Genomic DNA, 25,604 nt, shown 5'->3' on the forward strand with positions numbered 1-25,604 from the left:
TCGGGTAAAAAAACCCAGAAAACAAAGATGCCAATAGTGGTATCTGCGCATGTGCAGTCTTTGCAAAAAAAGCCAAAGGTTGGTGGATGTAGCCATAGCAACCTAAAGTTGCATGAAACACTGGTAGAAACAGGTAGGAGATGAGCGGTATCAATCCACTAGCAATGTGAGGTGGGGGAAAATAGGTGGTGGTGGGGCAAGGGAGGAGGGGAAAAGTGGGACCCCTCCAAGAGTAATATGCTTTGGAGACCTTCACTACTATAAATCATTTCAAAGGGGATATATTGAACTTTGTCTTCAGGATTGCAAGCTGAGCAAATATTCTGAAAGGCCAGCATTATAAGTTTATAGAAATGTAAATTGGGGGGGGGCGAGGGAGAAGAGACAAAAGAATTCACAGTCCGCACTACTCTATATGCTCTCACTCTCCTTTGCAAAAGTAGCACATTTATACAGAGATATTACTAAATGGGTCGAATTGCTCCCAGAGGACTTTGGAAGGACTGGGGCCAAAACGGCGGGGGAAATTTGTCTATAGAATGAATGGGCTAGTTATCAGTTGCAAGACCAGCTGACAGCCGTGTACAATTAGGAGCATTTGCCAGTCTTCACAGCACTAGCCATGGAGTGCATAGTTCTCACAGTGTGCCAGCCTCCAGTGTTTGGCACCTAAGGACCCACATGGCATAGAAACAAAAACCACCCAATCCACAGTTCTGTCACACACAATGGCGTATTTTATCCATACTGGCAGGACTGCAATGCAACTGCTAATCACTGTCAGTTGGCTGGAACAATCGTGTTAGCATCAGCACCACCACAACCGAAATAGAACTAATAGACATTCTGCAGAGCCGCAGAAGCCCAAAGCCCAAAGAATCTCATGTGTGATGCACTACTAAGACTCAAGGCATTTTAGATCAGTGCTGCATTGCTATTAATAGCTGGATTTAGCATTATTAGATGTTAACAGGTAGCTTTAGTCCACTTCGCAGATATTTAATCACCTATTCGCTTAATACACACAAATGGGGTTTGAGAGTTTTACAAACCTAGAGTGCGTGACAAATGTGTACATTTACAGAACCCGTCTGATGGGACTAACTAAATTTTCACCAAGTAATTAAAAACAGGGCAGATTCGGTTCCGTTTTTGAGCAAGACAGTAAGGAGGGGACGGGGAAAGGAAATCCAACAGACATTTCATTAAATAAATTTATTTGTTAAAATAATTTAACTCCAAATACAACTGCTGAGTTTGCATTGAGTTCTATGTACAATTTGATTTCTTTTTGAAACAGCGTGATTTTAAACAACTGACCCCTTATAAAACTTGCTGCATTTTTTTTTCAGTTATCAGTTGCAATTGAGCTCAATAATCAACTGTTAAATATCTTTATTCAACTCTTAGGAAATTCCAAATTGTCAAGTTAAGCCTAGTCTCAAAAACACATTGCAATCATTTGAAACCCTGATCAAGAACTGTGACAACAGGAATAATGCATATGAAAATTCTTGCCAAATGTACTTCGTCACAGAGTTTTGCCATTACTGTCCAGTTAGTGCTTTGATCGCAAGCTGAGGGAAAAACAACCTAAACAGATAACATTTGTTGTGTAAAAAAAGCAAATACCAGTAAGTTTGCCCGCAGAAAGTAAATGGCATCTTTAGAAATGGAGTGTATGGAAGAGGAGCTAATGTATTGTTGGTCCTGACAGAAGACTGTGTCTCCAAAAGCTGCTACTGATACAGGAAGGAGAAAAAAAATCCTTACCTTAAAAGCTTTTAGGACTGATGATGGCTTGATTAACTCTTGTGGAAAGGAAAAGGGCAATTAACACATTTTCAGAAGGATTTGCAACATTTTACAATACAAACGTAAAAATGCCGTCTGCAGAAAAATACAGAACTCTACGAGAACAGCTAAAGAACGGCGGGTCTTTGGATCAAATGATAATATTTTAAGGCATGTTATACCAAAACAAAAATACTATCATTGGAATTTGATCAGGATACAAAATAATGCACTGATCCGTGGTAAGTAATTCCCGGGACGTGTAGTGCTGTTTACAGATGCCAGCATGCCGCTCCTGCTCAGTAAGTGGGAGAGCACTGCTGGGGCAAGTTACGGTCACTGCAGGGTCTATCCCACGTCTCCAGTGGCACAGAGCCAGGGTTGCCTGCTGACTTTCTTTAAATCTGTCTCCAGCCAACAGAACACACCATACACAACAGAGCCATGGCCACAAGACAAGCCACTACCACCGCCACCGGCTGGAAAGAGGGAGGAAGGAACCACAGGTGCCCTGGACCTTTGGAACTGGCACTAAACAACTGGCCATTGTCAATTTTTACCTGTGACTCCCTTTGCTGGCCTAAGCACATTACACAGAGGTAAAGTCTATTTCTTTGGGGGAGAAACCACGCAAGTGTGATTAGACTGCAGCTGGAATATCCCTCTTGCAAATTTCAAAACCTCAGGCCAGCCTCCCCTCGCCACTCTCTCACTAGTCATATCAGCAGAATCCAAACAGCACAAAAAACTATCTCCTTAGAATTATACATCACATAAACCGTTACACTTTTGCAACAACACAATGCCTTTGCCTCTAAGACCGTAACAAGTGTTGTCTAGGAAGTATTTTTGATTGAAAAATGGCATTGCAATGGCTTCCATGCCCGTTTGTTTGTCACAAATGCCATTCATTACCCTTCATTCATGTTACCTATATCACTGTAACGGGTGTCTAAACAGTTTGCCATGCAAGAGACATGAAATGTTCTTGGAGTCACTCAGATCAATATCCAAAATGAATGGTATACATGGGGTGGGGGGGGGGGTGGCGGCGTGTTATTTCAATTCTGAAGCTAGTTATTTTCCTAAGAGACAAAACTACTTCTGCAGGGACATTCCTTCTAAAGTATTTTGTGTATTGTTGAACTCGTGACAATTTTCCCCCTTGATACATGCAGGTTGTCAATAGTAGGCGCCACAACTGCAAAGGCTGTGCAGGCTGACTGGGAAGGAGCTACATTTCCAGAGCAGGACATCATGTTTCGCATTCCATTCTTTGCTTCCTTGGTTATGGAAAAACATGCAGGGACTAAGGCAACAGGGGCCTTTCCGCATCCATCATCTTTAAATCGTGAATTAAATTAAACGCGGTTCTGTTCTAAGAAATAAAGTGGCCAAGTGTTGTCTAAGTTCAAACGCACATTTCTGAATGCCGTTTCTCTCTTTAGACACGTTTCAGATTGCAAGGTGTATTTCTGCTGATGGAGGCCAACGCCTCAGAACTCAAGTTCATTACAGCATTTGTAAAGTCACACACGCACATACAGTCCCAACAACAGGCACACAAGATACGCACACGCTGCTCCACTCATTGACACAAAGGAATTACACAGCTAGTTCACAAGACTGAGAAGCCAAACTCCAGAGTGGTATTTGGACCACAGGCTCAATGGTATTGCATTTAAAGGCCAAGCGTCTCTGCAAAGGTCCGTCTCAACGGGATCTCTCCAGCATTTCAACCCTAGACGTTCCTGATTGGAAACTTCCTTGATTGTAAGACATCAGAATAGATACAACCGGTGCTGTTAAGTCATGCAAATGGTAAGTATTTCACTGCTGTGAAATTTAAGATCAGAGGCTGAGCACCATTTCAAAACAATGTTTTCACTCACGTTGTCACGGCAATTACCAGGGCAACAGCATCACTGTATGGCAGCATCTGACTAGCATGTTAGGCAATTGAAGTCGGGGGGGGGGAACCTCTCCCCTCCCTCACCTGTGGAACTACAACACTGTGCATTCAACTTCCGAGCCAAAGTAACTTCAACACAGCTAATTCAATTAACCAAGTTGCCAACATTAAAGCTATAAAATGGCAAATCTGACTTTCAAAGGTTAATCAGGGTATCACACCAAAGACACAGCAGCCCTTAAAGGCAAGAAATAAACCAGCATCCTTGAAACTTAAAAATGCAAGATGCTCGGACTGTCCTGGTGAGGTTTTTTTTGCAAAAAGGAACATCTGGATACAACATGGCTTCATTTTCCTTACAAGATGGTATTTGTTAATGTGCTAAATTTTTCCTTGTTAATAAGGCTAAGCGATATTTTCCCCCCCATCCCAGTTGCTTCCCTCCTGGTTCAGGAAAGAGATGAACAGGCTTTCTGCTTCATGAAAAGAGGGTTTGTTTGGTTTCCTGACCGAACAGCATCTGAAGCAATCCATACCGTTTCTGAGCAGCAGAGCCGAATATTTAACACATTCCGACGTCTCACTGTTCTCTTCACAAGCCACCGACTCTTTCAGAGCTTCTCTATTTACTTTCAAGTACTGATGGAATATTTTCCTTTTCGCATGATCAGATAATAGGGGAAAAAATCAAATTAAAAGTTTTTTTTTAACCAGAATTACATCAATTTGCCAATAATCCTACTAACACTTGTGTCAAAGGTAAAGATGAACGTAGCATATTTGACTGAGTAAACTTGGCCACGAGTGACAAGTCCTGAAATTCAATATGCAGACACTTAAAAGTTGGTTAAATTTTATTTATCAGCAGAGAATATGCAGAGTGCAAATGGTCTTTGCTGGTGCTTTCCTTTTCACCACCATCAACACCTCTCAACTTAAAAGCAGTAACGGCTGTTGCTTGACAAGGCCAACGAACATCGTTTGTGCTCACCCTGTAAATCTGTTCCCTAGGCTGCAGAGTTGTGGGTGCAGAAGATGTGCTCCAAGTAAATGACTTGCAGAAACTCACACCCATCAATGTCCACGTTCTGCTTGGGGTTAACGCTGCTACTCCGCTTTGGATTTATCCCAAGAGACCCAACTGAAATCACAAAGCGAAGCAATCCGTTCTGTTACTTTACCAAAAAATACAAGAAATTAAGGTCCAAGTCAACCGTTCGTAATGCTATTGTATATTACATGCAGAACAACATGGATCATCTTTATCCGGCTGAGATGCATAGTTCATCTGCCGGACGATTTCTGCAAACAGCTCATCCACCATTGTTTTACTTTTAGCAGAAGTCTCCATAAATGGGCAACCCCATTCTTCAGCCAGGGCTCTGCCTTCACTGGACGATACTTCCCTCTCGCTCTCCAGGTCCACTTTATTCCCCACCAAGATCACAGGGACCTTTTCATACCTGCAAATTAAAACAAAAAAAAAATGTAGTTTGAAAACCTTTGTTGATAAATAAATCCCTAAAACACTTTTCAGGAGTAAAGTAGCCTATTATCTCAGACAGCTCTGGCATTGTGCAATAAAAAGGAAATTTGGCAGTTGTGCTCATTTTAACTGTTTTAATGATGTGCTTTGGTTGATTTTAATGGTTTTATAATGTGGTTTTAGTATGCATGTTTTAATTTGTTAGCCTCTGTGGTTGCCATTGTAACAGCAGAAAGATGGGCTATGAACTTTGTTAAATAAAACAAACAATTTAACTTTTAAAATTCTATCTTTTAAAAAATTGCCAAGAAAATAAGAATCAAAATCCAGATTCGTTAATTTGCTTCTACAAGAAGGCTCCCCAGGTAAAGGAGTATAGATGTCCATCAGAATTGCAGTCTGTTTTGGTTCCAGACAAATCAAGACAGAATTTCTGTTTTTTGTGTGTTTACATTTTTTTTATTTTATATTAGGCATCTGGTTCTAGTTATGAGAATTTCACTGCTTGGAATGAGTTGGATTCAGAGGACTGCACTTCTGTGCTACAGAACAGATCTTCCCCTCCTCACCATTTCAGCTGCAATCCACTGCTTCAGGGGTTAGATGATCCTCAGGGTCAGCATTTATTTTATATAAGCATTTATATCCCTCCCTTCTCCCACATATGGGATCTCCAAGCATCTTGCAAACAAAATGCAATATTACAATTTAAATGAACAGACAGGGGTACATGCAGCGCAATGCTCCAGCATCCTAAGCTGGTGCTGGTTTCACTAGTTCCGCTCATTCAGGGCCAAAATAGACATTACAGAGTCCGCAGGTCTGACTCGTGGATGCCACTGCCACTTTAGAGCCCAACTCTGCCATTTGAAAATGCCACAAGGGCCTGATACTAACTGGGCCTGAAGCATGGCATGACCAGGTGATCTTGTCCCTACCCCATGCCTTTTCAAGTGCTGCAACAGCCCCCCCCCATGGCTGTTTCAGCACTTGAAGAGCCACGGGGGGGGGGTTCCACCTGGTCCCACCATGCTTCAGGCCCAGTGACCGAGTTCAGCTCTAAAGTTGCACCTATTTAGTTAGGCCCTCAGGGCTACAGGTGAGGCAACCAGAGCTGTAATGTCTGCATAACGCACGTGAGAAAAATCCTTGAAACTGGTTCCCTTCTGGCTCTAGCCCATTATCCGGTAATCAGACTTTATTTTTATCTGGGTTAAGTTCTCCATTTTAAGATTTATCCATTTCTTTAGTTTCATAATAGAAATTACTGAATAGTATTAAACTTGTGGTATCATTAATGAGTTGAAATGGCAGTAAAACTTTGGTAAATTCCAAATCAACTAACTCTCCCCATCCCATGTTAAAAGAATGGGCAAACCGGGTGCACGGGGATACATTTGAAACTAGAAAGCAGGAAAGCCCTTACAGTGGCAAAGGGCTTCAAACTCTGGTTAGTGGAACGCTACGGCACAGTCTGAACATCGGAATATCAGCACTCCAGAATTGGCCAGTGTTCTGCTAGAGAGTAAAAGTTCTCTCTGAAATCATGATAGGAGATATAAATAGAGAATAACTTCAAAGACAATAATTTATGCTCATATTCATAAAACAGGGATGAGGACTTGAGGCAGAGCAAATGAAGAACCCTGAAGTCCAGCCCAAGTAATTTATTATCTTTTGTTAAAAAGACAAAAAACGCAACAATGGAACACAATATTCTATTTTATATTCATATATGGTATTCCTCATTACTATGTATGGATGTGAAAGTTGGACGGTAAAGAAAGCTGACAGGAAGAAAATTGATTCATTTGAAATGTGGTGCTGGAGGAAAGTTTTGCGGATACTGTGGACGGCCAAAAAGACAAATCAATGGGTACTAGATCAAATCAAGCCTGAATTCTCCCTAGGAGCTAAAATGACAAAACTGGGGTTATCGTACTTTGATCACATCATGAGAAGACAAGATTCTAGGGAAAAGTTAATAATGCTTGGAAACGTAGAAGGCAGTAGGAAAAGAGAAAGACCTCAAACGAGATGGCTTGACTCAATAAAAGAAGCCACGTCCTCCAGTTTGCAGGATCTGAGCAAATATGTTAATGATAGGACGTTTGGGAGGTCTTTCATTCATAGGGTCACCACAGGTCAGAGGTGACTTGATGGGACATAACATACAAACACATTCAGATGGTCAGAGAGGTGTCAGAAGAGGTAAGATTAACTTTACACAATTGCTTCTTACCAAGGTCAAGTAAATTTTCTCCACACAAAACAAAGCATCTTGTGGCACTTTAAAGGTCAATACATTACTGTGGCATAAACTTTTTTGGGGGGAAACACTGCTCACTGCTGTTGCTCACTGGACTCTGGTTAACAAAAGCGCATGCTACAATAAACAATAGATGTTCAGTTACTACTAGAGTCTTCTGTTAGGTTGCAACACACATGATGATGGTCTGTTAACTTCTACACATCTTTCATTCAAATATACATTTGGGCTAGTACTTTGGTAAAACTCAGGGTAGGCCTTTAAATCTTTTACCTAAGACCCTATGCACCTATCACTCGCAGCCCCCTGCCTAAATATCATGCACACCAGCCTGACTCAGTGCTTGTCAAAGATGGGAAATTCACTCTCTAGACCATTGGTTCTCAACCTGCGGCCATATGGCCCCCCAGGGGGCCCCAGGATATTCCAAGGGGGCCACAGGTAAAAATTGCATAAATGGGGAGCCACAGCATGAGACTAGGGGGCCACAGAAGGAAGTGAGAAGTAAAGAAAACAGAGAAGTGACGGAGAAAACAGAAAAGACAGTGTGTGGGGTGCTGTTTCTTCATGCAAGCGTAACCCTGAGTCCGCCAGGAGGAGCTAAAGAGCAGGGGTATTCCATATAAGGAAGAAAAAGCGGAATTTATTGGCATATAAAATAGCTACCTTTATACCAGTAGGACAGGGGGGGCACAGGAAGGAAACAAGGTCGGAAGGGGGCCACGGTTGGAAAAAGGTTGAGAAACACTGCTCTAGACTTCCAGTTTGGCCACAAATGAGAAGCTTCAACACTTCATGAACTAGTTTTGGTTTTTGTTGTTGTTGCAAGAAAATCAAAAAGCTGGAAAAGCTCAATATGCTAAGTAAAAGGGTTGCTGCCAACACCTCCTTAATCATGATATGCTTAAATAAATGTTGTAGGACAAACATTGTGTTCAAGATATGCACATTAATATCGGGGGGGGGGGGACCCACACTCCTCCACAAAAATCTTCAGAGTCGAATGGAGAAAAATTAACGTCTTCTAAAAGGCTACACTAGTTTTGTTTTTTGTTGAAACTCATGATTGGGTTTTGCTTTTGGTTCGTGCTATGTCTGAAAAAAATGTTCCTCTCATATCAAGCTTGCAATTTTGCTGGTGGTACTACTTCTACTGTAAATGGTATTGCGACAACTGGACTATAGTTATGTCTTAAATTGTCCTGACAAATAATGGTTAAACTAATAAGCATCTCTATTACATTTTAGTGCCACAGTTGCTCTAAAGAAAGCCACTAGAAACATAATGAGGCCATAGGTGCAATACATTATTGTTGTTGTAAGGCCCACAGCTCTCGAAAAGTTCTCCTATCGCCCTAGAATGCCGATAAAAATTCTACAGAAAGACTCGCATCTCAGAAAAATAAGCATTCAAGAAATGCTCACTGCCCTACAATCAAAAGTTGGAGGCACCTATCTTTGTTGTTTTGCAGAGGCAGATAACAGAGCTAATCCTGTAAAAGGCTTCCCTGGACTCAAATGACCTGATTAACTACCACCTGACAGTCAGCATCCCATTTCTAGGCAAGGTGCTCAAGTGTATGGTGATCCAGGGGTCTTTGAAGGAACAGATTATCTAGATCCCAGTCTTACTGGGTTTGGGACAGAAATGGCCTGGATCACCGTGATTAACAATTTTCATTTGGAGAGTGGCAGGCAGACTCCATCTTTGTTGGTTCTCCTGGATACTCAGTGGCTTTTTGAGACCACTGACCATAACCTTCTTGAGAGATTGGGTGGGTTGGGGTCGGGGGAGCACCATGTACTTTAGTTCCTTGCCTACACGGACCGATGCTTCCAGAAGGTGGTATTTGGAGGAGTGATGCTGTTCAACACCTTAGCATTAAATCTATGGCATTCCATGCTGTTGAAAAACCCACATGAAACCACTGGAAAAGGACTGGAGTGAGGTGCCACTAATATGTGGCAGACACCCAGCTCCAGCAGCAGAATCCGGTGGGTCTGTAGAAAGTCAGAACAAGTGCTTGGCGAAAGCAATGGGATGGATGAAGACAATAAACTGAAGCTCAGTCCAGATAAGACTGTGGAGCTGTTGGCCGATGATAAAGCCACTTGAGAATTCAGCTTATCCTGGAGGAGTTACACTCCCCCAGAAAGAACACGTGTAGCTTGCAGACGCTGCTGGATCCTGGTCTATGGGTGGAGGCTCAGGTCTCCACTGTGGTACATAGCATCTTTTACCAACTTTGGTTAATATACCAGCTGTGGCCATTCTTAGAAAAGCAAGATTTGACTAAGATGCTCCATGTCCTGAGCACATCCAGATGTGATTATGGTATTGTGCTGTTCATTGGTCGGTTTTCAAAGATAGTCTAGAAACATCAGTTAGTCCAGAATGCAGAGGTCAGATTGTTATTGGGGCTGGATACAAAGTCACTCTTCAGTTGTGTCCACCTGTTACTGGGTGCAGTTCAAAGCCCTAGTACTTGCCTTTAAATGTTGTCCTGCCCACTCACTAAAATCATCACCACAAAGACCAGTGAATGGTGCCGTCAGCCATAGAACTGAGACAAGTGGTGACTAGAGACAGAGCCTAATGAATGGTCGCTCCCCGGCTGAGAAATGTTCTTCTTCTTGCTCACTTGGTACCTCCCTTATTAGCTCTCAGATGCCAGAGAAAAGCATCATTCTTCACTCAAGTTTTTACATCATTTTAATCCACTTTTGGTACTTCTCATTCTCTATGGTCTGCTTCCAGTCTAAGTTTTATACAACTGATTATTGGAACTTTTAAAATTGTGTTTTATTGTTCTCTTTTTGTTAGCTGCTCTGGACAAGATTTCTTGGAGACGCAGGATAGAAATATTCCATAACAGCACTGAGCAATCCACAAACAGCAAAATTAAATCACTGACATATGATTCTGGGTCTAAGAAAAATTAAACCAACCTACACCTATTTTATTTTTCTCATTATCAGCAGTTCTAGCAACAGGCACTATTGTTATTTGCACCAAGAAATCCAGTGGTTTTATTAAATAAATGCAAAAAGGTTAAGGGAGCACCAACCACTGCTGAGAATCATTAAGCGGCCAGAAAGAAGCTGATGGAGTCTCAGGGGCAGGACCACATCTTGCTTCACACGCACCCACATCCACAAAACTTGATATGCAACTGTTTCCGCATTTATGACAGAGGCGAAGCTAAAAGGGGCTCATGCACCTCCCCATCCCCGACAATATGTGCTCCGGAAAGAAGGATACAATGCCCAGAAATGTACTAAGCGCAAGGTCTTCTTGTAGCATTTCAAAAGGCAGGAATGCCAGACACACTTTACATCTGCAGTCAATCTATGATTCATGCTAGAGAAATATTTTTATTTTAGTATAATGCTGCAATGCAGGGGGAAAAACCCATACAACCCTGACAAAAGAAGGCAGGCCATATGTTTCCTTACAGCTAAGCTATTATATGCAGCAGTTACACGCTTCACTACAGAGTTTGATATTTGTTTGTGATACAATACATTCAACACAAGTAGTATTTTATTATTTCCAAAAATTACAGACATGCTTTGCATGCTTGTACATGTTTGGGATTCGCTGATGGCAGGAGAGCTGTACATTCGGGGGGAAAGTTTATACTCTCTTTAGAGCAAGGCCTGCTAATCCAGAATGTATAGCTGCCTTCGTTTCAGCTTCATTTACACATCAGACTTAGGTTTAAAGCACTAATTCTTTTTTCAGCTCTAGCAGTCATGACAGCAATTTGGGCATAATCCTTCTCTTTATTTCAGAAACACGGCATCTTCATCAAACCTAAGTGAAGACTGCGGAGCCTCAGCTAGAAAAATATTTCTATCATGATTTCAGCTCCTACACTTAGTTAAAAGAAAATTTAAGAAACACAATCTGTTTATAAAATGACTTCTTGGAAGTGCAGTAGGCTGCCTTGCAAGACAAACATCTTAAAAAATGAACATTTTTCATGGGGGGGGGGAGGAGGAGTGTTAAAGACAGAAAATGAAAGTCCACGTCTACTATATGACTAAAGCACCCATGGATTAAGGTCTTTATCTGACACCACCTTCCTTCCTTGAATGTACAAATAACTTATGTAAGGCAAGACTCGGAGAATCTTTTCTATCAATCCTTTTTACCAGAAACATGAAGACTGCCACGATCCTTTAAAATGCCCGTTCCAATGCAAAGTAGCCACCCTGGAAGAAATCCTATCAGTTGCAAGAAACTCACAGCAGTACTGCCCCAGTCCTCAAAATATATTTTATAAATCATTTATAGACATCTTGGAAATAGCAACGGCAACTTTTCTTGTCGAAGATTCTGGGCTACATTCTGCCTTCGACCAAGTTTTTACTTAAGCCGTCTACAGATAACCAAAAGACAATGGGGTTCCCACGGGCTGGATCCAGCCAGCTCTTCGCTTCATCTCTCCTGATTCTCCTCCTTACTACAGACCCTGCTCCACAGGCCTTTTGCCCATGCAAGTCCCATGATGCCCAGCAGAGCCTTTTTAGTGGCCAAAGCCCCCACCAGAGGAAAAGCTGGTTGGGATCCAGGCCCGTGAATGTATTTGCAAGTCGCAGACAGGCTTACACTTTGGCCATTTCTGTTCATGATCCATACAGGACAAAAATACTAAAGCCATAAAAAGCTAACTATTTTGCTGTCTGTACATGCAAGCCCCGTTTAAGAATTATAGTTAAGCCTCAGATGACAGAGAACACAGAGAGAATACCAATCAGGTTTGTTTTGAGAGGCAGCTGTCTGAAAGCATGAGCAATCTTCTGTTTATCAAATGCTAAAACTGAGGTTCTGACAACAGCGCAGGCAGGGGCTGAAACTTTTCTTAAAAAGCATTTTACTGTCAGATATGCTTACTGTGAAGGCTCATGTCAAAGCCTCTCAGGCAAGCAAAGAAAAGAAGGAGCAGGGCATTTGTTCTCAAGCGCTACTTGATGACCGACTTCTCCCTTCGATATCTGAACTTACATCTATATAAATATTAATATTGATATAACTTGCCACGGGGTAGCCAGCAAATTGTGTGGGTGTGATGCCCTGGAGATCATCAGACAGTGATAATATACAACCCAACTGTGCGCTCGTAAAAACAGCTTCCCCCCCCCCACCCCGCAATGCTTGGGAAAAAATGTTTGATGGTTCTAAACTGCCTTGAGGGCTGAGTAGCAGGAAAGAGATGGAAATAAATAAACTGCGCCACTAGGACAGTAAATTCACACAAACAGAGAATCTCACGCCATCTGGCCTTGGTGCTACCTGAAGAGCACAAGCAATAGGAAGGCAGGCAATCACAGAAGAAAGGTTCTCACGCTGGGGCCTGAGCGGCAATAGCTGAAGTGCGGCTCACAAGCCTCGAGAAGTATTCCCCTCTTGTACTGGAGGCAGCACAGTCTGAGGTTTCAGTCCTGCTCATTATTTTCAGGCCCCATGGTCAATGCATGGTACCCGTTTTCTAATGTGCCTTTAAAAGCCTTGACAAGCCTTCCAAGAAATACATCACGCTGCAAAATCCCCACTTTTGCCTGTTTTAAACACACCAGAGCAATGTCTCTGTACCAAAGCAGGGCAGGCGCAAGAGACCTTTGGGGTGCTGGCAAAGGGCTGTTAGCTTGGTCACCGGCAGCTACAGCTTTCCTCACCTGAGTAGCTACAACCAGGGAGATGCCAGTTTTTCCAAGCAGGATAGCAACAGGGGCCAGACGAAACATCTTGCCCACCTCAAGCCTTCCACTGCCGCCTTTCCCCTGTGCCCTGCCAACTCAATTGCAAGAAAGCAATGGAAAATATTAGTCTAACAAGCTACCCAGGCAGCATCTTTCTGCATCATCACAAGACACTGCCTGCAGAGTAGGCTGTCAGTGTCATTCCTTGGGTTTTCCCCCCCAGAATCTAAGCATGGCAACAGGTACACATGCCCTGATTGAAGGCAAGCCAAGTGCTGCCTGCATCAGGGCCGCTGGGATGCCTCTGGGTAGGGCCAAAATTCCCTGGGATGCCTCTGGGTAGCTGCCGGTGACCAAGCTAACAGCCCAAGTCAAGTGCTGCCTACATCAGGGCCGCTGGGATGCCTCTGAGTAGGGCTAAAAAATTCTCTGGGATGCTTCTGGGTAGGGCTAAAAAGAGATTTGGAACGGATTCGAGTTTTGTGACCAGGTGATCATTTCAGTCCCAGACCCCTGCTCCATTGAAAAGTAGTGCAAGAAAGTAATGGAGGGAACAGCTTTGCAGAACAGTTTTAGGAGGGAACAGATGTGCTGGAAGAAAGGGAGGTCCTTAGACATGTGGAGCTCAGCGTTCAGCTCTCCAGGTCCCAATCTACATCAAGAGTCCCTTAGAAAGCAGAGTACGAAGTTTCTGCCTCCCAAAAGCAAGAGGAACATCACACGAGGTGCATCCAGAACAGTGATTTCTCCCAGAGACGGCATTCAGGTCCAGAAGAATTAATCCCCAGGCCCCCAAATAAAACAGAAGCTGCTATGAATCAATTCAACAGTATTTTAAAACCACTGTGAGGTAGAGAGCATAATACAGGCGGGTGGGCCTCTAAACAGTCCATCTGCAAAAGACTGGAACAAGATTTGACTTTCCCCTCTGTGCCCTGCCTCGATCAACATTAAGAAACCAACTCCCGATTAAAAAATGCCATTAACCCAAGTTAATGTTTAAAATTCCGACGCATTCTTTAACATCTAGTTTCAGTTATAGCAAGCTGCTCTTTCAAAAACTTGTTAAAATAAAATTTAAATACAGTCTCTTATTTGTTCAATGTGTTGAACACTTCCGGGGGGGTGGGGGGGAACAGTATCTGAAATTCACAAACAAGCACAAATTAAAACAATCTATGATTCAATCAAAACCAGCGACTTAAGGACGCTCTGATGAAAAAAATTCAGGAGAGAGAAAAAACTCTTGGAGGTAAAACGTCTAAAAAACAGTATACGGCTGATTAACATGGGGCCAGGAGCTGGGAAGTGGCTGCAGGCACTGCGATCCTGGCTGACACCTCCAAGTAAGTCCCCAGCTCCAGTGATCATCCACTGAGCCCCACCTGGGTGATCTTTGACTCCAACTGTGTACTATCCAAATGCTAAAAATGTGTCCTGCGACTCGGTTATCAGTGCTTGTGATTCTTCTTAGTAAACGTGGGTGGTTACTTTCCATATTATGGAAGAAAGCTGTTCACCTCTGTAATATCCACTCCCTGGTTCTAGAAATTTCTGGAGCTTAGCCCTCCCTCGAGCAAATAACCGTGTTCCATCATGCGCAGGACCTCTGCTTGCGTGCTGGGGCTTCTCAGGCTTCCTTTCCCACTACAGTCCATCACAACTAGAAGTGTGCACCCCCCAAAAAAACTAAAATCCAAGAAATCCAGATCCGAGTTTCAGGGATCTCACAAAAATTCTGGGATTCCTGAAATCCAGGAAAGATTCTCAGATTCATTTAAGGCAGATCAGAGAATCCTGGATTTATCAGGCCATTATTCCCTATGGGCAAAACTATCTGGGGGCTGCAGGAGGATCATTTTTCAAGCAAACTCTGTTAATTTTGCAGAGAACTGACTCGTGATTGTCCAATGAAGACTCCCCCACCAAGTTCCATGAAGACTGGACCCCGAGGTCCAGTTCTACGGGCCCCTGAAGAAGGTGCCCCCAGCCACTCTCCGTTGCTTCCTGTGGGGGAAACATTTCCAAGCAGCTTCTCAGGCAGGAACACAGAGGGGTAAGGCTGCCATTGGCCAAAGGCACACTCCCACTTGCCAGAGGAAGCCCAACAGAACCAAGAGGAATCAAGGGATGGATAGAATCCCCCCCACAACCAATGTGAATCAAAAGGACCAACGTCAAACCAGAGAACCACATTAAAACAGAGAAATCCACTCAAACCAAACTGAAGCAAGGGGCACTGTTGCAACTTAGGTCAACTGAACCTGCGTCGCTCACAGAAGCCAGGCAGACAAGGAGAGCTCCTGCACAGGTTGGTCACTCACTCTCCTCTCCTCTCCCTCCCTCCTGCCTCTACCTCCCTCCTCGAAAAAAAAAGCAGGAGAAGCCCAGGAGCCAGCCAGAGACTGAAGCCGAGTTACTGGGATTTAACTGGGGACCTGGGGCCTGGATTCGGGTTTGGACACCAGATTCTGTGATTTGATTCGGGAAAGCCGGATTGGAAAAAACATGGCTTTCCCCCCAAATCCTGGATCTGGATTGCACACCCCTAATCACGACTCCTGAAGCATACCATCTACTGCAGTACTACAAACAGAAGTGGGGGGAATACTTCTTTGTGTGTGCCACAGCATGGCTTTCAGGCCTGGGGTCTTGCCATCCCATCCATGGAATACTGCAGAACACAGGAGAAAAGAGCTGTCAGAGCAGAAGTTCTGGAAACTCCCCCAAACTGTGGTAAAAGCACACCTTCATGTACCAGAGCTCATTAAAAGTTTTAGATGTTCAAGAGTTTAACTGTTGGGAGTTAACAGTAAGAGTTTAACAGTTGGCGCCAGGAGTCAGATGAATTAATTAACTTGCAAGAGTGTTGTTCATCATCTTGAATAAAACCCTCCTTTATTAATTTAGCTTTCTTTGCAAAAATATTCAAAGCCAGTAGCACAATACCAGGCAGCATAAAAGGTCTGTTTAGCTGTAAATCAACTTGTTTAATTATACCAATTAGCATGCACCATTGTCTAGAATAATATCTGATGGAAAATGTGATTTAAATTGATCCCTCCAGGCTGCTACAGACCTCTCCCCATCTGAGAGCCTCCTAATATTTCCTTCAGAGCTGTACAATCATGTCTCAGATAAGGCCATATTTATTTAATTTTATTTCCTAGCCACTGCTCCAGAAAAAGCTGCCTTACAACAGTTTTTTAAAGGTTAATTTAAATTCATAAATTCATAATTTCATAAATTCATAATTTAAATTCATAAGAAAACCATCAGAAAACAAGCAATACACCGTAAAACCAACATAAAATAAAAATGATGTGAAAAACATGCAGTAAACCCAAACTTAAACCATCAGCAAACTATTAAAATTCCCATATAACAGAAGCCCAACAACCAAACTAAAGACCAGCATAAACACCCTAACAAAGCCAGTCCAATAACAAATACAGGTGAAACAGTCGATGAATCAAAAAAATTAGCTTACAAAACCTGACAAAGCTGTTTTTTTCTGACCTCATCTTGGCTTGGATCCACTGGTAATTTCTGCAAGTGGAAGAGACTTCCATCTTCATAGTGTGAATTTCTTGCCTCCACACTCTTGATTCAGCTCAAAATACTGTTCCTAGGGGACAGGACACCCCCCCCAACAGTATGAGGGGAGGCTCATATCTACAAGCAGGAAGTGGAAATAACAAAAACCTGTCTGCAGAAATCCTCTGCTGGATCCAAGCCCTATTTAATCCAAAGCCCAGGTAAATAGAACTGTCCCCATCTGGCAAAAGTTGCATGCAAACTTCGGAAAGAGGACATTCCACAAAGATGCCACCACTAAGAAAGACCTGTTTCTGGGTACCTTTGCTCTCCAGGTGGGAAGCGCCAAGCAGGGCCTATAATGGGCATAAATTTCCATGGAACATCAAACCTCTACCTCATGGAACATCAAACCTCTACCTTTGGGCTTCCAGAGCAAATGCTGGTAGCTAGGAGCTACTTTTTAACACACGCCCCTGGTCTGTCACCCTAAGCCATGAGAGTCAACATTTTCAAGACTGGTACTGTGCATACGCATTTGCATGTACATGTACATCCTTCCCCAGTATACAAAACAGATACCGATGAATTCATATAAATCATGGATTTACAAAGGTTTAATGTTAGAAAAATCTATTGTGTTTTATCCCACCAGATATTAATGCAGAGATGATCCTCATCAGGTTGAATGTGCTCTACTGAAACTCTACTCCTATTTTATTAAAAATATGGCATAACTGGGAAACTTCCCAACTTTAAGGTGCCAGCATCCAACATTTAGGTGTCTATGATCTTTCCAGCATCAACTTATGCTTGGATGATTTCCTTATTAACCAGATAAAGATTTGTTACTGTTCTGGCATTATGAATTATCTAGTATCAACAGCCCAATTTCCCTCTGCTCTTCACATATGCAATGAATTAGTACACCGCAGAAATGGCACTATCCAACACCCATCCTAACCCAGGTAACCTAGACCTCAGATTTCATTGGTATGTACATTATTCATGTAACTTATTCCTTGAAGAACTTTGTAATGGACGTATACTAAATGGAAGTGTCTCTTCCTTTAGTTGAACCAACTGGCACTCATTTATTCTCTACGTACAATTCAAAGACTATCTGCATAATCCCATTTTCCCAAAAGCAGTGTCTGGATTTGCATTCCATTAACTATTGTTTCAATGTGTGTGTTCCAGTAAAAATTAACAATTCTAGTTTTGCACATTCCTGTTTGCTATTACTTACTGTGCTATGTCTGGCAAGGATTTAATACTCTTATGTTTACTTCCTAGCAGTGCCTGTGTAGTGGCATTGACCCCCCCCATGTATTTCAAGTTTCCATTTTTCAAAAATATTGATTATGAATACATAAACCTTTGGAATCCAAGAATCATCTTGACCTCATACTGAGAAAGGTTAAATTAAAAAATTGATGATCAGGTAATGCTTTCAACCCTAGGCTGATGGGTTTTTTTTAAAAAAAAAAAACAGAGAGTACAGCTACCCCAATGACATTCTGAAATGATGCTGGGACCATGTGAAGAAGTTAGCCTGAGCCGGTTATCAGAATCTTTCCCAAAGATGAACCAGCAGTTGAGATCCGGCAGGTATCTAAGATGCACCACATGGAATACTAATGAGAGATGTTGCATGGGTGAGCAGCTTCCCAAGGAGTATCCGTGAAACCATGTCAAATTGTAATGTTGTGTCAGCTACAATGACACCAGTGCTCACTTGTTTTAGATATCACATGACAATCTAAGGGCCCGGAAAATGACAAGGTACATTCACTCTCTGTTATGCAGCCACTGCACTAGTAACAGGGACTTGTGAGTAGGGGCTCCCCTCTATGGAAACCTCCTTGCTTCACTCAGATCAGCGAGAGAATACCCAATGAATTTACAAATGCATCTGGCAGAACAGCAAAGCGAATACAGTTACTTGGACATTTCAGTCCTTTAAGAGCGAATCACTCTTAAGAATGCTTCTGGGATAGTTTAAAAAAACACACACACACATCTGAGACTCAGACCAAGTGCTGTTTGTCCAAGCAGCAGACTGATCAACATGTGGCAGAGGTACCACCCATGTAGCACAAACCCCTCTGCTCTTCTGTGATGTGAATGCTCTTCCTCTGACCCTTCTTGTTAGCTCCAGGATGTTAGATCATCCATACAGCCCTTGCTTACAGAAAAGGAGCAAATAAATAGATTTGTTCTTTTGAATCTGTGAAACGTCAAATGTTTAATGTGCTAGTTACCCAATAATCTTCAACAACAGATATAACAACAACATTCGATTTATATACCGCCCTTCAGGACAACTAAATGCCCACTCAGAGCGGTTTACAAAGTATGTCATTATTATCCCCACAACAAAACACCCTGTGAGGTGGGTGGGGCTGAGAGAGCTCCAGGGAGCTGTGACTAGCCCAAGGTCACCCAGCTGGCTTCAAGTGGAGGAGTGGGGAATCAAACCCGGCCCTCCAGATTAGAGTCTCACGCTCTTAACCACTACAGCAAACTGGAAAGCAGATGTGATCTTAGGGGGTGTTCTATACTTCAATCAGTAATCAGGGAACCAGAAATATATTTTGCAACCCAAATGGTCTCTTTTTAAAAAAATAAAGAATAAAAGTGGTATTGTCTGAAGTCTGGTAAACCTCTATTTCTTAGAACGTGAAAATGTTTACTTTCCTTAAGAGTGAAACAGTAGGAAAATTTTATCATCACTAACATTTGGTAGGACTACCAGGCGAGACACAATTATCTTGAAGGTCAAACTTGGCCAACGTGCCTCCAGCTGGCAATCCCTGTTCCAAGTTTTATCACTAGGGATGTCTTCAGTTCCAAGTCTATATTCTTGTTATAAAACTGACAATCGGGAGGAAAATAATTCTTTTTCAGAAGTCAATGGTATAATGTCTGTTCTATAACATTTGTCATATCCTCTACTCCAACACAAGGCGGCTGTATTATCTACTCTGACTATCCCAGGTGCTTCTACACTTAATGGCACAGCCACAGAACAAATCATATTGATAAGAAACTAAATTTTAACCAAGCATAAATCCTTAGCATTTTGTAATGGCAGCTTCCAAACATTTCCAAGTATGCCCAGCTTTAGAAATCATACCAAGTATTTACAGATCCAGAAGGCAGCCAAGCACACTAAGAAAACCGACAAGCATAAAACGTTCATCGTCTGTCCAGCACTACGGAGATGGAGAAACTCTCCTTCACAAAGTATCTCATTCCAGGCAAGCTCTGGGAAAGCCTGGTGCATTTTTTGAAGATGATGCACCTTCTTCAACTACTCTGCTTTTGTCAAAAGGCCTCACGTTGGTTTAGAACCATTGGCTGGTGAACCATCACCAACATACTTTTTGGTCAAGTGGGAAACGTGAGAGATTTTATCCCCAATGGTACAAGGAGCATTTTAAAATCCGAATTCACTGCAAATACTTTCTATCACGCAAGAATGCATCACACTTCACTCTCTAGTGATAAACTATATCAAATGACCTCAACACAAGAAAAAGTTCTTAATCTGCAGACAGTCTTTAATCTTAATCTTAAACAGACAGTTTACTTTTAATTCTCTGCCTTTGTTAAACTGGCAACAGGTCTTTTCTGACTCCACTGCAGACTTAGCACCAGTGGGTTAGCAGCAGCACTTGAAACAAGTTTTCAAGAGGCAGAACTCTTCTTTAGAACTCGGTTTTGTTTTCTGATGTGCAAGGTACGGCCAAAAATGCTAACTCACATTTTCATGGTGTTTTTAATTCCCCCCCACCCCACTCCATAGTTTAAACCTGAAAGGATATAACAATACAGAAGAAAAACTATCATAAAGATAGGCATTTGAAAAAATTTAAGGAAAATGTAGTTTATAATACCCTAAAATATGTAGTTTAATACATAAAATACATAGTTCATAATACCCCAAAATTTCAGTAAAGTAAAAATAATACTGAGCACAATTATCAGTTCTTCTGATTTTCAACACTTGGTGTGCAGGGCCTTTAGCCACAACTTTATAAATACAGCCAAACTATGCCTTATGCTACCCTGACCTGGATAGCCCAGGTGAGCTAGATGTTGTCAGATCTCAGAAGCTAAGCAGGACTTAGCTTGGTTCGTAATTGGATGGGAGTCCTCCAACAAAGACGAGGGTTGCAGAGGCAGGCAATGGCAAACCACCTTGGTTACTCACTTGCCATGAAAACCCCTCCAGGGGTCACTATAAATCAGCTAAGACTTGAGGGCGTTCTCCACCACTAGTACACCTTACGGTGGAATTCCCTGACAGCTGATGTTAGTGCCTACCAATCTCGTTAACGGCCCAGCCCAAAGGAAATCAAACTGCACTAGATACAATTTGTGCCCAGCGCTCTGACACGCCTTGACTATTTTTTTCAGCTTTATGAGCCACCCCCAAAATATAGGCGCCAAATTTACTTTGCAGCCTTCAGGGTTTTATATTTTAATGACCATACCTTCTAAAGATTGCTACAACAAAACCTAATTTCAAACTCTTCAGTTTCTTGTCATTTTTTAAAAAGTTGTAGCTAAAGTGCTGAACAATGCAATCCTATGGAGAGTGACTCTAGTCCAAGACTCCAATGGGCTTAGACTGGCATAACTCACCATAGGATTGCACTGGAAGTGTATAAATAAATATGGGGTAACCCCTGGCTGTCATCACACAAAAAGCTAACCTCTATTACTCATCTAAATACATTTTATACTTCTATTGAGAATCACCAATAGGAACTTGCAATAAATGCCTACTGAAAAGACTAGGTGCCACAATGAAATGTCCAGGTACCCTGGTGCCTAGAACTTCCCAAGCCCTGCTCTACAGGTGTGCAACCGAGAAAATCAGGCACTACACTGGTAACGTTTGATTACTCAAACCCTCCAGATTTTCATAAAGATGTGCGGACATTGATACTTTCCCCTCACTCTGAATATTTTAATTTTTTCTCTTCTTGCTAGCACCTGTGGATCTGAAATTTTTGTCCCTGATAATGGGATGGTTCCAAGCAGACTACATAGCTAATTAGTAAATGTGGAGAACGAAACCTTAAGGCATTTGTCTTTTAGATTGTCAACAGGACAAAGAAGGACTGCAAATAAATTCCATGAGTTGGTCACATTAGCAAAGGTTTGGAAATATTTGAAAAACCAAACTACTAGAGTCTAGCATGTTTGATGGTTAGGGCTGTTCTCCCCATCAATATTTCCACAAATGAAATGTCAATGGTGATAAAAACCCAGGATATTTAAAGACGACAGTACAGTAAGCAAAACTCCAAGGACCAGAATTCCCAAAGCATTCTGGAGGAAGATTAGTCAATTCCAGAATAGTATCCTCAGAAGACTTACAGGAGCAGAGAAGCTTCTTGCTTTTCAAAGTGGGCTAGCATAAATGTTTACTGAAATCCAGAAAAAAATATTATAATATTTGGAGTTATTTCCTTAGATATTGTCACCAAATGACATTACATTCTAGGCAAGGCAATCATTGACAAGTGATTATAGCAAATTATTTTTTTTCTTGAGACTACTGTAACTGAACGATTACAAGAGTCCCACTGGAAAAAAGATTCTGGTTTTTCAGGATTTTGTGCCCACCTATTCACGACAACAAAGAAGCTAAAAACGTTTTCTCATAAGGCAACTTAAGGGAGTATAAGTTTGGCAAACTGAAGGCCTAATTCGCCATGATACTTAATATTAGGAACAATATGCCCCTAAAGGAGATGCAATACAGATTTGGATAGAAGCACCAACACCTCCCTTCAGTAACTGAATGAGTCAAGCTATTTTACTCAATGTAATCCTTATCCAATAGGCACTGTGTGTCATAGACTGCTGCTAACTGGATTACAACCTCTGTGTCCACTATGCTCTTCTCAACAGGGCTTTCTTAACATTCCATGTCCACATGAGATTAGAATCATGAATGTGTTGAGTAGGATCTTCTCTAGGTCTGCACCAAGCACTGAACTCCTGTGCCTTCATAAGTTTTCTTTACAGCCAGGCCTTTGGTGAACTGTAGGGCCTAGAACGTTTTATTTTACTAGTTTATTTTACTAGCTTTCCTAGTTTCCTGATTTTTATATTTTGTGATTATACGGTTGTATTGCTGTTCATCTTTCATGAGCAGCCTGAATATCCCGAGTTCATCAGAGCTTGGAAGCTAAGCAGGATTGGTCATGGATATTACTTGGATGGGAGACCACCAAGGAAGAACATGGTTGCTATGCAGAGGAAGGCTATGGCAAACCACCGCTGCTCATTTCTTGCCTTGAAACCCCTATGAAGGATCAACATACCACTTGAGGGCACTTAATTACTATAATAATTATTAAGTTTTCATGTTTTAGATATATGTGTTATGTAAAACCATGTTTTAGAGTTTATATGATTATATCAAATAGTGATATGGGAATTGTATAAACAAAGATGGCTTAAACTATGAGGTTTTAGGAATGGAGTGATTCCACCACAATTTAAAATCTTCTCAGCACTAGCGTCCTACAACATCATTTGCTTACAAATATGAATGCTGAAAAGCATACCACTAGGCACACCAGTTTTTAGATCATTCCTATACATGTTTAATCAGATGTAAGTCCCACTGCGTTCAAGGGTGTTCACTCCCTGGTAAGCATGCACAGGATTATATCCTTAACAGCAGAAACATTTAGGATTTTTAAGAGCTGCAGCTTCCTGAAATATCTTTCCGTAATCACTCTGTGGGATGACAAACAGGTTGCCTGAATCACTCAAGTATGAATGAGACAACAGTCAAAGCTTTTGTAATCTTGTCTATATTAAAGCTTGCAAGGCAAGTTCCTACTCATACTTAATGGGATGGGCAAGACCTTGAGGTTCTGAAATTCGCAACCAGAAGAGAAAAGAATCAAGACTGCATCTCAGCGTGGGAGAAAAGAAAATCCTACCAAACTGCTTATTCCAACACTGGAGCGTAGACCACTTCTATTAGGGGACACAACTCATTCTAATGTTTGGATAAACTGCCCTTTACATGTAGAAAAGGAGAAATCCAAAACGGCATGTGACATGTGGGTGAGGCATATACTAACATCAATAAGGGGTACAGAATGCCAGACCCATCTAACATCAAAGGAAAAGGCACTTTGAAGAAAGCATAATACTTTGCATGCACAGATTAAATAAAATCGTAAAGTTGGGATATGAAAAATGGATATATAAGGCAGAGGACAGAACTGAGAAAAGTGCAAGGTTACGCATGTTGAGGAGCAAAGTGCAGGATGCTCGAGACGCACAGGGCAGGGGTCAAAAGTCCGAAAAGTTGTGCGGGCTGATGGAGATGCACTACAGAGCACCAGAAGAGGAGGAAATAAAAGGAGTGGAAACTGAGGGTGGCAACAGTCAGAAATATAGTGCAAGGGGGCCCAGGGCAGCTACGTCTGAGGGCCAAGCCCTGCATGTGGGTGCATCAGGATGGCTACAAGATTTGTTACCAGGTTCCTGGGAAGGCCTGGATACAGGGCAGTGACTGGCAGGGAACTCGTTTGGGAAGCAGGCAGGGCTGCAACCAAGTGGGGCAGGAAAGGCCCATCAGATGCAGGCCTGCATGCAGCAAGGCAAAAAAAGTGTCTCTCTGCAGCAGTTAGAGAGGGCGACCTGCAGGACAGGGAACCAAGGAGCAAGCCAAGAGGACTTGGCCAAGAGATGGCACAAAGGTTTCTGATCTACAGCAAAGGGTCAAGATGGGTAACTGCGTTAGCCTGTCTGTAGTAGCAGAAAACAGCAAGAGTCCAGTCGCACCTATAAGACTAACAAAACGTGCGGCAGGGTGTGAGCTTTCGTGAGTCACAGCTCACTTCTCCAGATAACAGATCTGAAGAAGTGAGCTGTGACTCAGAAAGGCTCATCCCCTACGACAAATTGTGTTAGTCTTATAGATGCGACTGGGCTCTTGCTTTTTTCTACCGCAAAAGGGTAGGAGCCAAAGCAGGACGGGGCTCTCTGGCTACGGGGCCGGAGCATCCTTCCGTGCCCCTCGGTGCCCGCAACCCCAGTGCCAAGCCTCGCAGCCCCCCCTCTGCACCCACTCCCCTCGTGTCCCCCCCCCCGCGCCGATCTGCCCGGGAGAGTCCCGGCGCGGCTGAGCCGGGCTGGCTCTCCCGGGGGCAGAGGAGGGGGCGCGGGGCCGGGGCGCCGGCCGGAGGGGTCACCTCTTGACGCGGATGATCTGGTCGCGCATGGGGCGGATGTCCTGGAAGCTCTGCTGGTTGACCAGGCTGTAGACCAGGATGAAGCCCTGCCCGTTCTTGATGTAGAGGTCCCGCATGGAGGCGAACTGCTCGGTGCCGGCCGTGTCGAGGATCTCCAGGACGGAGGGCGAGGCGTCCACCTCGATCTCCTTGCGGTAGAAGTCCTCGATGGTGGGGTCGTACTTCTCGATGAAGGTGCCGGTGACGAACTGGACGGTGAGCGCCGACTTGCCCACCCCGCCCGAGCCCAGCACCACCACCTTGTACTCCCGCATCCTCCTCCTCCTCCGCCGCCCTCGCGCCCGACCCGCCGCCGCCTCCTCAGGCGCTCACCCCCCTGCCGCCGCCGCCGCCAGCGCCGCCATGGCAGGGAGGGAAGGAGGCAGGCAGGCAGGCAGCGACGAGCCGCGCCCCCGCGCAGCGCCCTGGGCGGTGCTGCCGGTCGCCGGGGCCGCCTTCACGGGCCACTCCTGATGCGGCGGCGGCGGCGGCGGCGCTGCTGCTGAGGCGAGGCTGGGAGGCCAGCCCGCCCCCTCATTCCTCGTAACCACGGAAACCACCAACCAGGCCGCGCCTCGGCTTTTCGTCACGTGCTCCGGGCGGGCGCGCCTCCGCCAATCG

At 43.3% G+C, this 25,604-nt stretch overlaps 1 protein-coding gene across 1 annotated transcript; it reads right to left on the bottom strand.

Moving 5' to 3' along the window:
* Positions 1–1,223: 1,223 nt before the first annotated feature.
* RAP2A (RAP2A, member of RAS oncogene family) lies at positions 1,224–25,434 on the bottom strand. Its single transcript, XM_054974083.1, has 2 exons — positions 24,945–25,434; positions 1,224–5,169 (listed from the first exon to the last, which is right to left on the bottom strand). Exons 1-2 carry the CDS (start codon positions 25,256–25,258, stop codon positions 4,932–4,934), a joined length of 552 nt encoding a protein of 183 aa, XP_054830058.1. The 5' UTR covers positions 25,259–25,434; the 3' UTR covers positions 1,224–4,931.
* Between the last annotated feature and the right edge of the window lie 170 nt (positions 25,435–25,604).

This window comes from Eublepharis macularius, chromosome 3 (assembly GCF_028583425.1).
Source record: "Eublepharis macularius isolate TG4126 chromosome 3, MPM_Emac_v1.0, whole genome shotgun sequence".
NCBI lineage: Eukaryota > Metazoa > Chordata > Lepidosauria > Squamata > Eublepharidae > Eublepharis > Eublepharis macularius.

Coding starts and splice junctions, on each gene's coding strand:
- RAP2A (XM_054974083.1), bottom strand. CDS start 25,258: ATGCGGGAGTACAAGGTGGTGGTGCTGGGCTCGGGCGGGGTGGGCAAG. Junction 5,170..24,944: donor CAGATCATCCGCGTCAAGAG/GTGACCCCTCCG, acceptor TTTAATTTGCAG/GTATGAAAAGGTCCCTGTGA.